The sequence below is a fragment of the Mandrillus leucophaeus genome, unplaced genomic scaffold (genome assembly GCF_000951045.1).
Source record: "Mandrillus leucophaeus isolate KB7577 unplaced genomic scaffold, Mleu.le_1.0 Scaffold499, whole genome shotgun sequence".
Taxonomy (NCBI): Eukaryota; Metazoa; Chordata; class Mammalia; order Primates; family Cercopithecidae; genus Mandrillus; species Mandrillus leucophaeus.
In genome coordinates this window covers 1,286,589-1,299,552 of record NW_012105353.1, presented here as the reverse complement: position 1 = coordinate 1,299,552, position 12,964 = coordinate 1,286,589, and the positions used below count along the sequence as shown (strand labels likewise).

The following is a 12,964-nucleotide window of genomic DNA, read 5'->3' as shown; positions in this document are numbered from 1 at the left end:
GTAGGAAAATCCATTTGGGCCAGGTGTGGTGGCTTACACCTGTAATTCCAGTACTCCAGGAGGCCAAGGTGCCGAGTTGGGGGGAGTGGTCACTTGAGGTCAGGAGTTTGAGACCAGCCTGGCCAACATGGTGAAACACCGTCTCTACTAAAAATACAAAAATGAGCTGGGCATGGTGGCACACGCCTATAGTCCCAGATACTCAGGAGGCTGAGGTGGGAGAATCAGTTGAACCCAGGAGGTGGAGGTTGCAGTGAGCCAAAATCACTCCGCTGCACTCCAGCCTAGGCTGGAGTGGACACAGTGAGATCCTGTCTCAAAAAAAAAAAAAAAAAAAAAAATCCATTTGGTTGGCCTGAGGAATGTCACAAGTGACCAACTAAGCCACCCAGAGAAGAAAAGTATGAGAACCACGTGACTGAACACAGCAATGACAACAGGAACAGACGGGGAAGATGGTTCCCGAAGGGAGAAGTTTTAGTTATGTGTTGATCAAGCACCTACCATGTATGTGCTAGGCAAAGTACTAATACTGAAGACACAGCAGAGAACCACAAAATTCCTGCCCTCATGGGCCCTACATGTGAGTGAAGAGAGATGGACAATAGATTAAATAGTAAAATCATAGCATGGGGGGGCGGTGAAAAGTGTTATGAAGACAAACAAAAGCAGGGAAGGGCATTCAGATAGGGCAGGGGGTCACGTTATTCAACAGGATGTTCACGGAAGGCGTCGCTGATGACTTCTGAACAGAAAGCTAAAGCAGGGGAAGGAGGAAGCCACGCGGATGCCTGGGGGAAGACTTCTAGGCAGAGGGAACAGCAAGTGCAAAGGCCCTGAGGCAGGGGTGCGCCTGGCACATTCAGGGACCAACAAACAGGCAAATATGGCTACAGTGGAGTGACTGGGGTGGGAGTGGAAGAAGAGGGTGGAGAGCTCATGGGAAAATCATGCAGGACCTCTAGGCCACCCTCGGGACATCAGCTTTGACTCTGCATGAGACAGGAAGCCACTGGAGGCTTCTCATAAGAGGGTATGAGACTATGAAAGTCAGCAAATCACATCCAACTGCATAGAAAGGCTAAGTGTATTTCAGAGGAGACATGAGTCCAAAATCATGCAGAGAGGATAGTGGCAGACAGCAGGAGTCTGCCTTTGGATTCAGACACAGAAATGGGAGCCAGGGCAGACTCGAGAGAGTCTTGTCTGACCCACAGCCACCTGCAGGAGACTGCACATATACAGAAAGCTTAGCCCATGAGTTTCCAAAGTCTTTCCCGATGGCAGGTCTATTCCAGGATGGCTTTAGAGAACTTGATTTGGGAGGAACATTTACTAGTTAACAACACATTTTATGTCATAATCAACAGGCATTTGTTCAGGAGTGGGTAACTATTCCGTAGCTCCTACAGCTACAAACATATAGAAGTAATGTATGGGCATTCTTAGGATGGTCTTCTGTGCATGATACAGGCAGTTGGTAGCCTAGAGACACTCCGTGCAAGGAACGAAGGGGCGGTTAAAGATGGCTTTGCAAAAGCTAGGACTTGGATAATCGGAAGAAGGAAATCCCAAAAGGAACAAGGATGGAAATAAAAGGGTAGACAGGAGCTCCAGCAGGGACAGTTCAGGGGCTGGTAAGAAGACAGCCTGACTGGCACTGAGGGCTGGAGAGAAAGAGGAAGGGAGGGGGCAGGATTGTATACAGAGGGACTTGAACACTCAGTAAAAGAGTCTGAGTTTTATCTAGAAAGCCACAGGATCCAGTAATGGTTGAGATTCATCAAGAAAGCCAGTCTAAGTGCTTCTAAAAATATATTACTATTTTATTTTTCTAGAGACAGGGTCTCACTGTTGCCCAGGCTGGAGTGCAGTGGTGCAATCATAGCTCACTGTGGCCTCGGCCTCCCAGGTTCAAGCGATCCTCCCACTTCAGCCTCCCAAGCAGTTGGGAGATGTGCACCACTATGACCGGCTAGTTTTTTAAATTTATTTTTTCTAGAGATGGGGTTTTGCTGTGTCGCCCAGGCTGGTCTTGAACTCCTGGGCTCAAGCAATCCACCTGCCTTGGCCTCCCAAAGTGTTGGGACTATAGGTGTGAACCAACACACCAGCCTGTATCCTCTACCCACTTCCCTATGGTTTAACTATATAAAAAAAACTAACCAACTTGTATTTAATGTTTTTTATACACACACACACACACACACACACACACACACACATTCCTCCCCCCCCACCTCACCACATGCCCACACACACACATATGCATACACACACACATAATGGAAAAATCTGCTTTCTCTCATCTGTGATCATACTCTCTCATATATTCTCAAAATTCAGAAGTTAAACACGGGTGCCTATTCCTTCAAATACTACCATTTAGACTTCCCTATTTGAAAATTTAATCTTTGATTCAATTGCTTGTGAGTTTTCCTCCTTACCATTTCTGTGGGTGAGACATGCCATAAAGAAACCGTTCTCTCCTCGGCTTCATTGTTTATGGAAACGTAAGAAGGCTGGTACACTTTGGTTGGCTCTATCACCAGAACCTGAAACAAGAAGAGATGCCTGTTAATGTACACGGGTAGGAAACACAGCGCGCCACAGCGCACCCTGCCCAGCGAGGAGGCGGGGAGGTCCGTACTCAATAAATCCTCACTGAGGGCCAGGCACAGTGGCTCAAGCCTGTAATCCCAGCACTTTGGGAGGTTGAGGTCGGAGGATCACTTGAGCCCAGGAGTTCAAGGGCAACATATTGAGATGCCATCTCTTTGGAGGTGGGGGGAAAGATGCAAGGAGATAAAAAAGGTGATGGCCCATCAGTAAGGTGTTATTTTGTTAAGAGAGAGGAGGAGCGGGGAGAGAGGGAGAAGAGGGTGAGGAGGAGGAGAGTGGGGAGAAAGGGTGGGGAGAAAGGGTGGGGAGAAAGGGAGCTAGGAGGAGAGGGGAGAAAGGAGAGAGGGGGAAGAAAGAGAAAAGGGGGAAAAGGAGGGAAGAAGGCAGCGAAAGGAAGAAAGTGGGGAGAGAAAGAGGAGGGCACTTTGGGAGGCCAAGGTGGGCAGATCACCTGAGGTCAGGAGTTCGAGACCAGCCTGGCCAACATGGTGAAGCCCGTCTCTACTAAAAATACAACAATTAGATGAGTGTGGTGGTGTGCACCGGTAATCCCAGCTGCTCAGGGGGCTGAGGCAGGAGAATCGCTAGAACCCAGGAGGTGGAGGTTGCAGTGAGCCGACATCACACCACTACATGAGACTCCATCTCAAAAAACAAAAAACAACAACCACAACAACAACAACAACAACAAAAAAAAAAAAAAAAAAGAGGAGGGGAAGAGAAAGAGGAGGGGCGAGATGGGGAGGGAGAGAGGGAATAAATCTCCAAAACAAAGCAACATGTTTAAGATCACTAAACCTGGTTAGAGATTATGCTGTTGTCTGCTCCGTTTTTTTTTTTTTTTTTTGTACCTTTCAGTAGGTTTGAAATATTTCATAACTAAAAAAAGATTTTAAAATGTATTATTAACCAGCAACAAAATAATTATCAATCATTTCAAACAATCTCTTATTAGATGCTTAATGAAATTCTTGGAAATGGGCTGTTCACAAACTCTCAAAGCATAAATATGGAACACAATTATCTGAAGTTCAATTTCCAAGACATTCACATATTTCACTCATGACTCTAAGATGGTCATAACATTAAAACAAAAATTCCATGAAAAGCTAAAAGCAATTTTGCCTTTTTGATACGTTTTAAATATTAATTACTGGCCTTACAGGCAATCCAAAGCTTAACAGGAAACCATGCTGAATTCCAAGTTTCCACTCGTGGTGCTACATTAGTTTAGAGGAAAGTGTGTCCACTTTGGCACTAATGACATTTTGGGCTGGATAATTCTTTATTGGAGACGGCTGTCCTTTGCATTATGGGATGTTCAACAGCATCCCTGGTCTCTATCCACCAGATGCCAGTAGCGCCACCTTCTCCCCAAGTCATGACCACCAAAAATGTCTCTGGACATTGCCAGAGGTACCTTAGGGGGACAAAGTTGCTTCCAATTGAGAATGACTACTACAGAGGATACGGCCAACGATCTATCAGTGAGCTGATCTATCACTTACTGATTTCACATAAGATTGATGTTTATCCCAACATTTAAAATTACTCTACGGCTTTCTTTAGTTCAGAGTATTCAATAGTTAAATAGGACTAATCCCTAGTTTTTTTCCTAATCTTAAAAAAAAAATGGATTTAGCATATCTTACCGGAAATCTGAGTCCATTAGTGACTTCATTTGTTGCCTCAAAAATTATATCTAACCAGAAGTTCAGCCGCTCTTGCCTGGGTGAGTGTTCAATAATGGGTTTCTTGAAGCGCCGAATTAGTAACAAGTTCTGAACTAGTGATCGCAGGTACCTGGAAAAATCACAAACAGCAATATATTGGATTCCTAAAGAAATTGAATTCAAGTCCCTTTAAAAGAAGCTTTCCAAAAGCTTTTATTTACTTAAGTTCATATTATATCATGAGTGCTTCATAAATGACTGCTCAGCAGCCACAAAACTAATTAAGAAAACCCAAGCAGTAGGCAAAGTAAGTCCATCCAACAAAATAACACAACGTGACTTTTTACCAACATTGGGCTAAACCTCAATTTTAGTACCTATTGTCTAAAATGGGAGATTGGAAAGCATGTGATAACTGTTTTAAATAACAAAGGCAGGCACAGCTGACTCTTGAACAACACAAGTATGAACTGTGGAGGTCCACTTACACACAGATTTTTTTTCCCAATAAATACATTGGAAAATGTTCTGGAGATGTGCGACAATTTGGAAAACTTTGCAGATGAAGTGTGCAGCCTAGAAATATCAAAAAAAATAGAAAAAGCTAGGTATGCCATGAATGCATAAAATATACGTAGACACTAGTCTATTTTATCATTTACTACCCAAAATATATACAAATCTCTTATAAAAAGTTAAAATGTACCAAAACTTACACACACAAACACTTACAGACTGTATATGGCACCATTCCCAGTCAAGAAAAATATAAACAAACGTAAAGATGCGGTATTAAATCAAGACTGCATAAAATTAACTGTAGTGCATACTGCACCACTGTAAGGATTTTGTAGCCACCTCCTGTTGCTATTGTGGTGAGCTCATGTTATAAGTATCTGCTTAAAACTCCACCATGTGGCCAGGCGCGGTGGCTCACACCTGTAATCCCAGCACTCTGGGAGGCCTAGGCGAGCAGATCACCTGAGGTCAGGAGTTCAAGACCAGCCAGGCCAACATGGCGAAATCCCGTCTCTACTAAAAATACAAAAATTAGCTGGATGCGGTGGCAGGCGTCTATAGTCCCAGCTACTCGGGAGGCTAAGGCAGGAGGATTGCTTGAAGCTGAAAGACAGAGGTTACAGTGAGCCGAGATCACGCCACTGCACTCCAGCATGGGCGAGAGAGCGAGACTCTGTCTCAGACACAAACAACAACAACAAAAAACTCCACCATGTGAGACTGATCATTTTTGCATGAGCAGTTCATCTCTCCAGTAAATTGCAGATCATAGTAAAAAGTGATCACTCACGGTTCTCGTGCATTCTTCATTGTATTTAGTGCAATACCATAAACCTTGAGTAACACCATGGGACCCATACAGAGTGCCACTAGTGATACTGGAAACGCTCCCAAGAAGCAGAGAAAAGTCATGACATTACCAGAAAAAGTTGAATTGCTTGATATGTACTGCAGATTGAGTTCTGCAGTTACAGCTGCTGCCATTTCAAGACAAATGAATCCAGCCTAAAAATCGTTGCAAAAATAGAAAAGGAAATTCATGAAGCCGTCACTGCAGCTATGTCAGCGGTTGCAAAAATCCTGCACTTTTTGCAAAATATAAAATACAAAATATTGTTTATGTTATTGGTAAGGCTTTCAGTCAACAGCAGGCTATTAGTAGTTAAGTTTTTGGTCAATTTTCAACTGAGCCCCTAACCCCCACATTGTTCAATGGTCAGCTGTAGTTCAAAGTTCAAAGCAATTACAAAATGACAAAATTTCAAACTCATTTTCTTTTTAATTAAACATGTTACTTTGAGGTAATTTTACATTTACATGAAGTGCTAAGAAACAATACAGAGAGAACCCATATATCTTTGACCAGGTTTACTCCAATGGTAAGCATCCTACAAAAACTACAGTACAATACCACAACTAGGATGTTGTCACTGATACAAGGCAAGACAGAGAAATTTCCATCCCCACAGGGACCCTTCGTGTTGCCTTCCCACCATCATGCCTACTTCCCTCCCATCCCACCCACTCCCTTACTCCTGGCAATCACTAGTCAAACTCACTGTCTTTCATTTTTTTAAAAATTAGAATCTGACTAGGTAGATTTTGATGTTATGACATCTTGACTCTGATCACACCTTTGCTCTTTTCAGGCATATTGAACTTTTTGGAATATAGGTGCCAGGCAGTATTATTATATATCATAGTATTATTTATATCATAGTATTTATATCACATTATTTATATCATAGTATTATTATATATCACAGTATTATTTATATTATAGTATTATATATCATAGTATTATTTTGCTCTTTGAGGATAAAAGCTGGAGCTATCCTGGGAAGATAGGCCAGCTAGACTCCAACTGACTTGCTTGGGTACTCAGCGGGCCTGTGCTGTCCAAACTCTACACATTCAAAAGAAAGATCTGGTCCTGGACTGGCTATTGGGAGATCACCTCTAAGTCCTTGGGATATACTGCCAGCTAAAAGCATCTCTGTTTATCCGGGACCTTGGGCCATCCTAGATAGTTTATGCTAACGATATGATTCACAGTCCGTGTCCTGGGCCACATTGTATCAGTTTGACCTCTGGATAAATGCATATGGATTATTTTTATAACTTTAAAAAACATACTTTTAGGCCGGGCACGGTGGCTCAAGCCTGTAATCCCAGCACTTTGGGAGGCTGAGACGGGCGGATCACGAGGTCAGGAGATCGAGACCATCCTGGCTAACACGGTGAAACCCCGTCTCTACTAAAAAAATACAAAAAACTAGCCGGGCGAGGTACAAAAAACTAGGTTGGAGCTGAGGTATTAATATCAGCCACATGAGGACTCCATGCCCACGTGACCCATCCCCAATAAAAACCCTGGACATTAAGGCTCAATGAGCTTTACTGGTTGGCAAGACTTCATGCATGTTGTCACACATCTTTGCTGGGAGAATCAAGCACTGTCCACATGACTCCACCGGAAAAGGACAACTGGAAGCTTGCACCTGGTCTCTCCTGGACTCTACCCTATGTACCTTTCTGCCTTTGCTGATTTTAATCTGCATCCTTTCATTGTAATAAACCATAACTAAGAGTATAACAGCTTTTCTGAGTTCTGTGAGTCCTTCCAGCAAATCATGAACCTAAGAAGGGTCTTGGGGACTCCTAACAACAGGTAATAACAGTGTAAGTCCTATAAGTGAGCCCAGGTGCTGACGTAATGGGATTGTATCCAATCCTGGGGTCTCCACTCCCTGAAGTCGGCTCCATCTTGCCCAGATAACAGCAATGCACTTTAAGATTAGTACTTTTCAAATAGCAGCCACTCCAGGAGGGCTAGAGGCCCAGCCTGGCTTTGTGTCCTTTCAGCCTCAGAGAATTTTCAAGGGGTTTGAGGGCCAAATTTAAGTTCCTTCAGATTGGGAAGAAATAGGGTCAAACTAATTATGACTGAAGAGATTCCCATCCCCCGTAATCCGGACTGACCCGCTGAACTAGGATGTAAGGGATGGTCAATGAACACAAATGGTTAAAAGTATGTGGGGTTTTTTTGTGTTTTTTTTTGTTTGTTTTTTTTTTTTGAGACGGAGTCTCGCTCTGTCGCCCAGGCTGGAGTGCAGTGGCCGGATCTCAGCTCACTGCAAGCTCCGCCTCCTGGGTTCACGCCATTCTCCTGCCTCAGCCTCCCGAGTAGCTGGGACTACAGGTGCCCGCCACCTCGCCCGGCTAGTTTTTTGTATTTTTTTAGTAGAGACGGGGTTTCACCGTGTTAGCCAGGATGGTCTCGATCTCCTGACCTCGTGATCCGCCCGTCTCAGCCTCCCAAAGTGCTGGGATTACAGGCTTGAGCCACCGTGCCCGGCCTAAAAGTATGTTTTTTAAAGTTATAAAAATAATCCATATGCATTTAAGAAAAATCAGAAGACCAAGGTAAGAAAAACCAGAAAACAAAGGTAAGAAAAAAAAAAAAAAAACAGAATAAAAATCCTTATAAGGCTATCTCCCTGACACAACCACTGTCAATATTCTGAAGAAAATCATTCACCATTTATTGATTATACAATATCTATTGAGCATTTATTATGAGACTATAGCAATCAATAAGATAACCACGATTCTAACGGAGCTTCATGTCTACGGGGAAATCTGATACCGCCCACCCCACCTGGGCCTTTCCCTACAAGTCACATGCCAAACACATATTTTTAATTAAAACAAGATCATATAGAACAACGGTTCTCAAGGTGTGGTCACCAGAGCAGCAGCAGCAGCTTAGAATTTGTAAGTGCAAATTCTCAGGCTCTACCCCAGACCTACCGAGCCAGAAATCCTGAGAGTGGGCCCAGCAATCTGTGTTTTATTTCTTTATTTTACCTATTTACTTTTGAGAGAGGGTCTCACTCTGTCACCCAGGCTGGACTGCAGTCATGCAATCACAGCTCGCTGCAGCCTTGACCTTACCGCAGCCTTCCCGAGTAGCTGGGACCACAGGCGTGTGTCACCATGCCTGGCTATTTTTTTTTTTTGGTAGAGACTGGATCTCACTCTATTAGCCAGACTGGTCTCAAGCTACTGGGCTCAAGCAATCCTCCCACCTCGGCCTCCCAGAGTGCCGGGATTACAGGTATAAGCCACTATGTCCAGTCTGTGTGTTAATCAACATAGGTTGATTCTGACAAACAATAAAATTTGAGAACCACTGATACAGGAAAATCTACCCAGGAGCTGGCTTTTCTTATTCTACAACAAACCACGAACACACTTCCACGTCTCCAAACATTATTTCCCGCACATTTAAATGGCTGTGTAAGGCTGTTGCTGTGCCACCGTTTTATTTACCACACCCTATTATTGTTCTTTTAGTTCCAGTTTTCATTTGTGATAAACATTTTCTTGGTGTGCTTTTTTCACTTTATTATATGCTTTCTCACAAATGCATAATACATACTAGTAGCCAAGAGTATTTTGCTCTTAAGGACCTAGACAACCTGCAGAAATTATAATAGGATAGAAGGCCTAATCTCAGGGATGGAGCAGGCAGGGATATATTCTGTGTGGATCTGTCTTTCCCTCCCTTCACATAAAAGCAAGGGAATTCTCAGAGCAGTTGTGTCTGTGCTAACTTTGCTTTAATGAAAAGTCAGAAGGAGAAACATAGTGATTACTACTGTTTTTGCACTTCCACGTTTTCTTCCCTGAGGAAGACATTTCAGAACAAGGTCATGTGTTGAGATGGCTGATGACAACACACAGACACAACTCACCAGACTGGAGGTTTCAGTTTGAACAACCTCTCTGCTGCCTGGACGGCTTTCCCGACATCACTGGCCAGCATGCTGACGCTGAAGAACTGACCCACATCCCAGTAATTGTTCATTTTCTCCAAACTCCCTTTTCTTCCCAACAAACTGTTCAGCCGGACACCTTAAGAATTTGAATTTTAGACAGTCAGAAAACTCTTTCTTAGTTTCTGTCATATTGAGGATAAGCAGGTATTTTATTTTGGCTGCTGTCTCAAGTGCGCTGTAGGAAAAGTAACTGATTGTTACTTTTGAAATATAATGCTAGTAGGATGGGCACGGTGGCTCACGCCTGTAATCCCAGCACTTTGGGATGCTGAGGCAGGCGGATCACTTGAGGTCCAGAGTTCGAGACCAGCCTGGCCAACATGGTGAAATCCCATCTCTACTAAAAATACAAAAAAAAAAAAAAAATTAGCTGGGTATGGTGGTGGGCACCTGCAATCCCAGTTACTCGGGAGGCTGAGGCAGGAGAATTGCTTGAACCCAGGAGGTGGAGGTTGCAGTGAGCCAAGACCGCACCACTACACTCCAGCCTGGGCAACTGAGCAAGACTCTGTCTCAAAAAAAGAACAGAAATATAATGACATAATGCTAGTTATTTCAACATAATTTCTAATGCCAAACTTGTATAATCAAAGCATCAACATCTGCAGTAATAAACAGCTTTACCTATTTTCCTTAGTTCCAAGGAAGTTTCAAATTGTTGTCCAGCAACTATCAGCAAAACTGCAAGATTAATTCCCGAATAGAGAGATGACTGGAGTTCAAACCCTTTGCGATACCTATAATTACAGAACCACCAAAGTCTGATTATATTACAACAAAAAATGTTTAAATAATGGTATAAACCAACTTTCTCATGAAAAGTTTTCTTTCTTTAAGTTTGTTGTTGCCTATTCCCCTTGCCTCCCACCACCACCTTCACAAACAGCCACATGCAGCTCTCTAGTAACTTCAAAAATGTCATAATAGGCCAGGCGCCGTGGCTCATGCCTGTAATCCCAGCACTCTGGGAGGCCGAGGCAGGTGGATCGCTTGAGGCCAGGAGTTTAAGGCCAGCCTGGCCAACATGGTGAAACCCCATCTCTACAAAAAAAATACAAAAATCAGCTGTGGTGGTGCATGCCTGTAATCCCAGCTACTCGGGAGGCTGAGGCAGGAGAATTCGCTTGAACCTGGGAGGTGGAAGCTGCAGCAAGCCAAGTTCGCACCACTGCACTCCAGCCTGGGTGACAGAGCAAGACTTGGCCTCAAAACAAAAAAAAAAAGTCACAATAGCAACACAGTAACTTACACCAGGGAGGGGTTTTTTTTGTTAATAAGATTATTATAAAAGCCTCACTGATTGTATAAAATAGGGAAATCATCACGAAGTACACAAAAGAAATTTAAACTCAATTCTAATCCTACTCCCAGAAGATCACCACGATTTGATGTCCGGAGTGCAGAGGTGTAATCATAGTTCACTGCAGCCTGGAACTCCTGGACCCAAGCAATCCCTCCACCTCAGCCTCCCAAGCAGCTAGGACCACAGGTTTGTGCCATCATGCCCAGTTAATTTTTTTTTCATTTTTTTTAAACACAGGGTCTCACTCTGTCACCCAGGCTGGAGTGCAGTGGCACGATTATAGCTGCAGCCTTGAACTCCTGGGCTCAAGCGATCCTCCCACCTCAGCATCCCAAGTAGCTGGGATTACAGGCATGAGCCACGCTGCCCACCTAAACCTTGTTTCTAAAGTTGGATTCTAATTATGCATTGAGTATTTTTTTATTACATCGAAATGGCATCAATGGTAGGCCATTTCTCTGCAAGCTGTTTGCTTTTAACAACATGGAGTTGTTTTCTCCTGCAGGAAGCAGTATTGCCAAAATCCTGGATCCCAAATAACTACAGGAGCAGTGACAGCGATCTACTCTATCAGGATAAGGAACAGGATACAAAATTGGGAATCGTATTTTTATACCAAAAGGTTAACAGTGACAAGTTCACTCTCTTCTTTACCCTTTTCTATACATAATAAGTTCATTTCTGTTCTATGAACAAGTATGAAAATTATAGGCAGGAAAAAAGAACTCAATTAATGAAGTAACAACACAAGTGTCTTTAAGTGGCACAGTTTATACCAAAGACTTGCTAGTAGTAATTTTGTCACTCATGTGACAGCAAGAGATTTCAACAACAAAATATTAATTCTTCAAAGGAGAAGTTATCATTGAAATCAGTTAAAATATGGCTTTATCAATTCTGAGGCATAATACAAATAGCCTCAGACAGATCAGAGGACACCGAGGAAGTCCTTCCTACCTTAGTCAACAAAATTCAACCTTTTTTTTTCCTGTGTGTTTTGAGAATTTTAAATTCTACCTCCTTCTAGATGTGACTGTTTTATTTTCTTCTACTATGAAAAGTTATACTGAGAAGAGGGCCGAGAGGGTTGCTTCTCCAGAAGTCAAGCAGGCCCAACTTTGAGGCAGAGAAGATCTGAACTCCAGGCAGGATTGTAGTCCCAGATTCACCACTAACCAGCACTGTGATCTTGGACCAGCTCCCCACCTCCCTGAGCCATATGCTCCATGTCCGCACTGGAGAGGGTGGGTTAGATGATATCCAGGATAGATCTTATCCACAGCCACCACGCCCTGAGCAGAAGACGAAGCTACATTTGCTTCTGCACCTACCGCCACTACCTTCTGAAGCCACTGGAGAAAAACTCCTAGGACTTTCTTGAAGGAGCCAAAGGCAGTGATTTTCTGACCTGGGGACTGAATTCCCAGCCACCATAGTGGGAACACAGCTTTCTGTTTTGGCTTTACCAAACATTAACTTCCCTTCGATACCCTGAGTGACTCCTCTCCACCACACGGTGCATTAGGAACTACAGGACATTTAAAAAAAGAAGACGAGGTCATTATGTTCCAAGAACTTACACTACGGTGGAAGGGAATAAGATCTACACATAATTAGTAACAACAGAAGCAAGAATGTGGTATCTTAAAAATCACACAAATTCAAGTGTAGAGGAACTCACAAAAGACATATAGGGCCATCTCACCTAGATACTTGAGACATGGCATAAAAATAAAGAGAAATAATCCCAGCAGTTTGAGAAGCCAAGGCAGGTGGATTGCCTGAGGTCAGGAGTTCGAGACCAGTCTGGCCAACATGGTGAAACCTGTCTCTATTAAAAATACAAAAAAATTTGCCAGCCGTGGTGGCATGTGCCTATAATCCCAGCTACTCAGGAGGCTGAGGCAAGGGAATTGCTTGAACCAGGGAGGTGGAGGTTGCAGTGAGCTGAGATCACACCATGGCACTCCAGCTTGGGTGACAGAGCGAGACTCAGTCTCAAA

The 12,964-nt window shown here is 43.4% G+C and overlaps 1 protein-coding gene across 1 annotated transcript in view; it reads right to left on the bottom strand.

Annotated features, from left to right (window-relative positions):
• The window catches only part of MAP3K15 (mitogen-activated protein kinase kinase kinase 15), a 133,969-nt gene that overhangs the window by 51,594 nt on the left and 69,411 nt on the right, over positions 1–12,964 (bottom strand). The window contains exons 7-10 of the mRNA XM_011995799.1: positions 10,283–10,395; positions 9,575–9,734; positions 4,275–4,425; positions 2,448–2,555 (exon numbers count right to left, since the gene is read on the bottom strand). Of these exons, the coding sequence (XP_011851189.1) occupies positions 2,448–2,555; positions 4,275–4,425; positions 9,575–9,734; positions 10,283–10,395 (532 nt within the window). The remainder of the gene's footprint in view (positions 1–2,447; positions 2,556–4,274; positions 4,426–9,574; positions 9,735–10,282; positions 10,396–12,964) is intronic.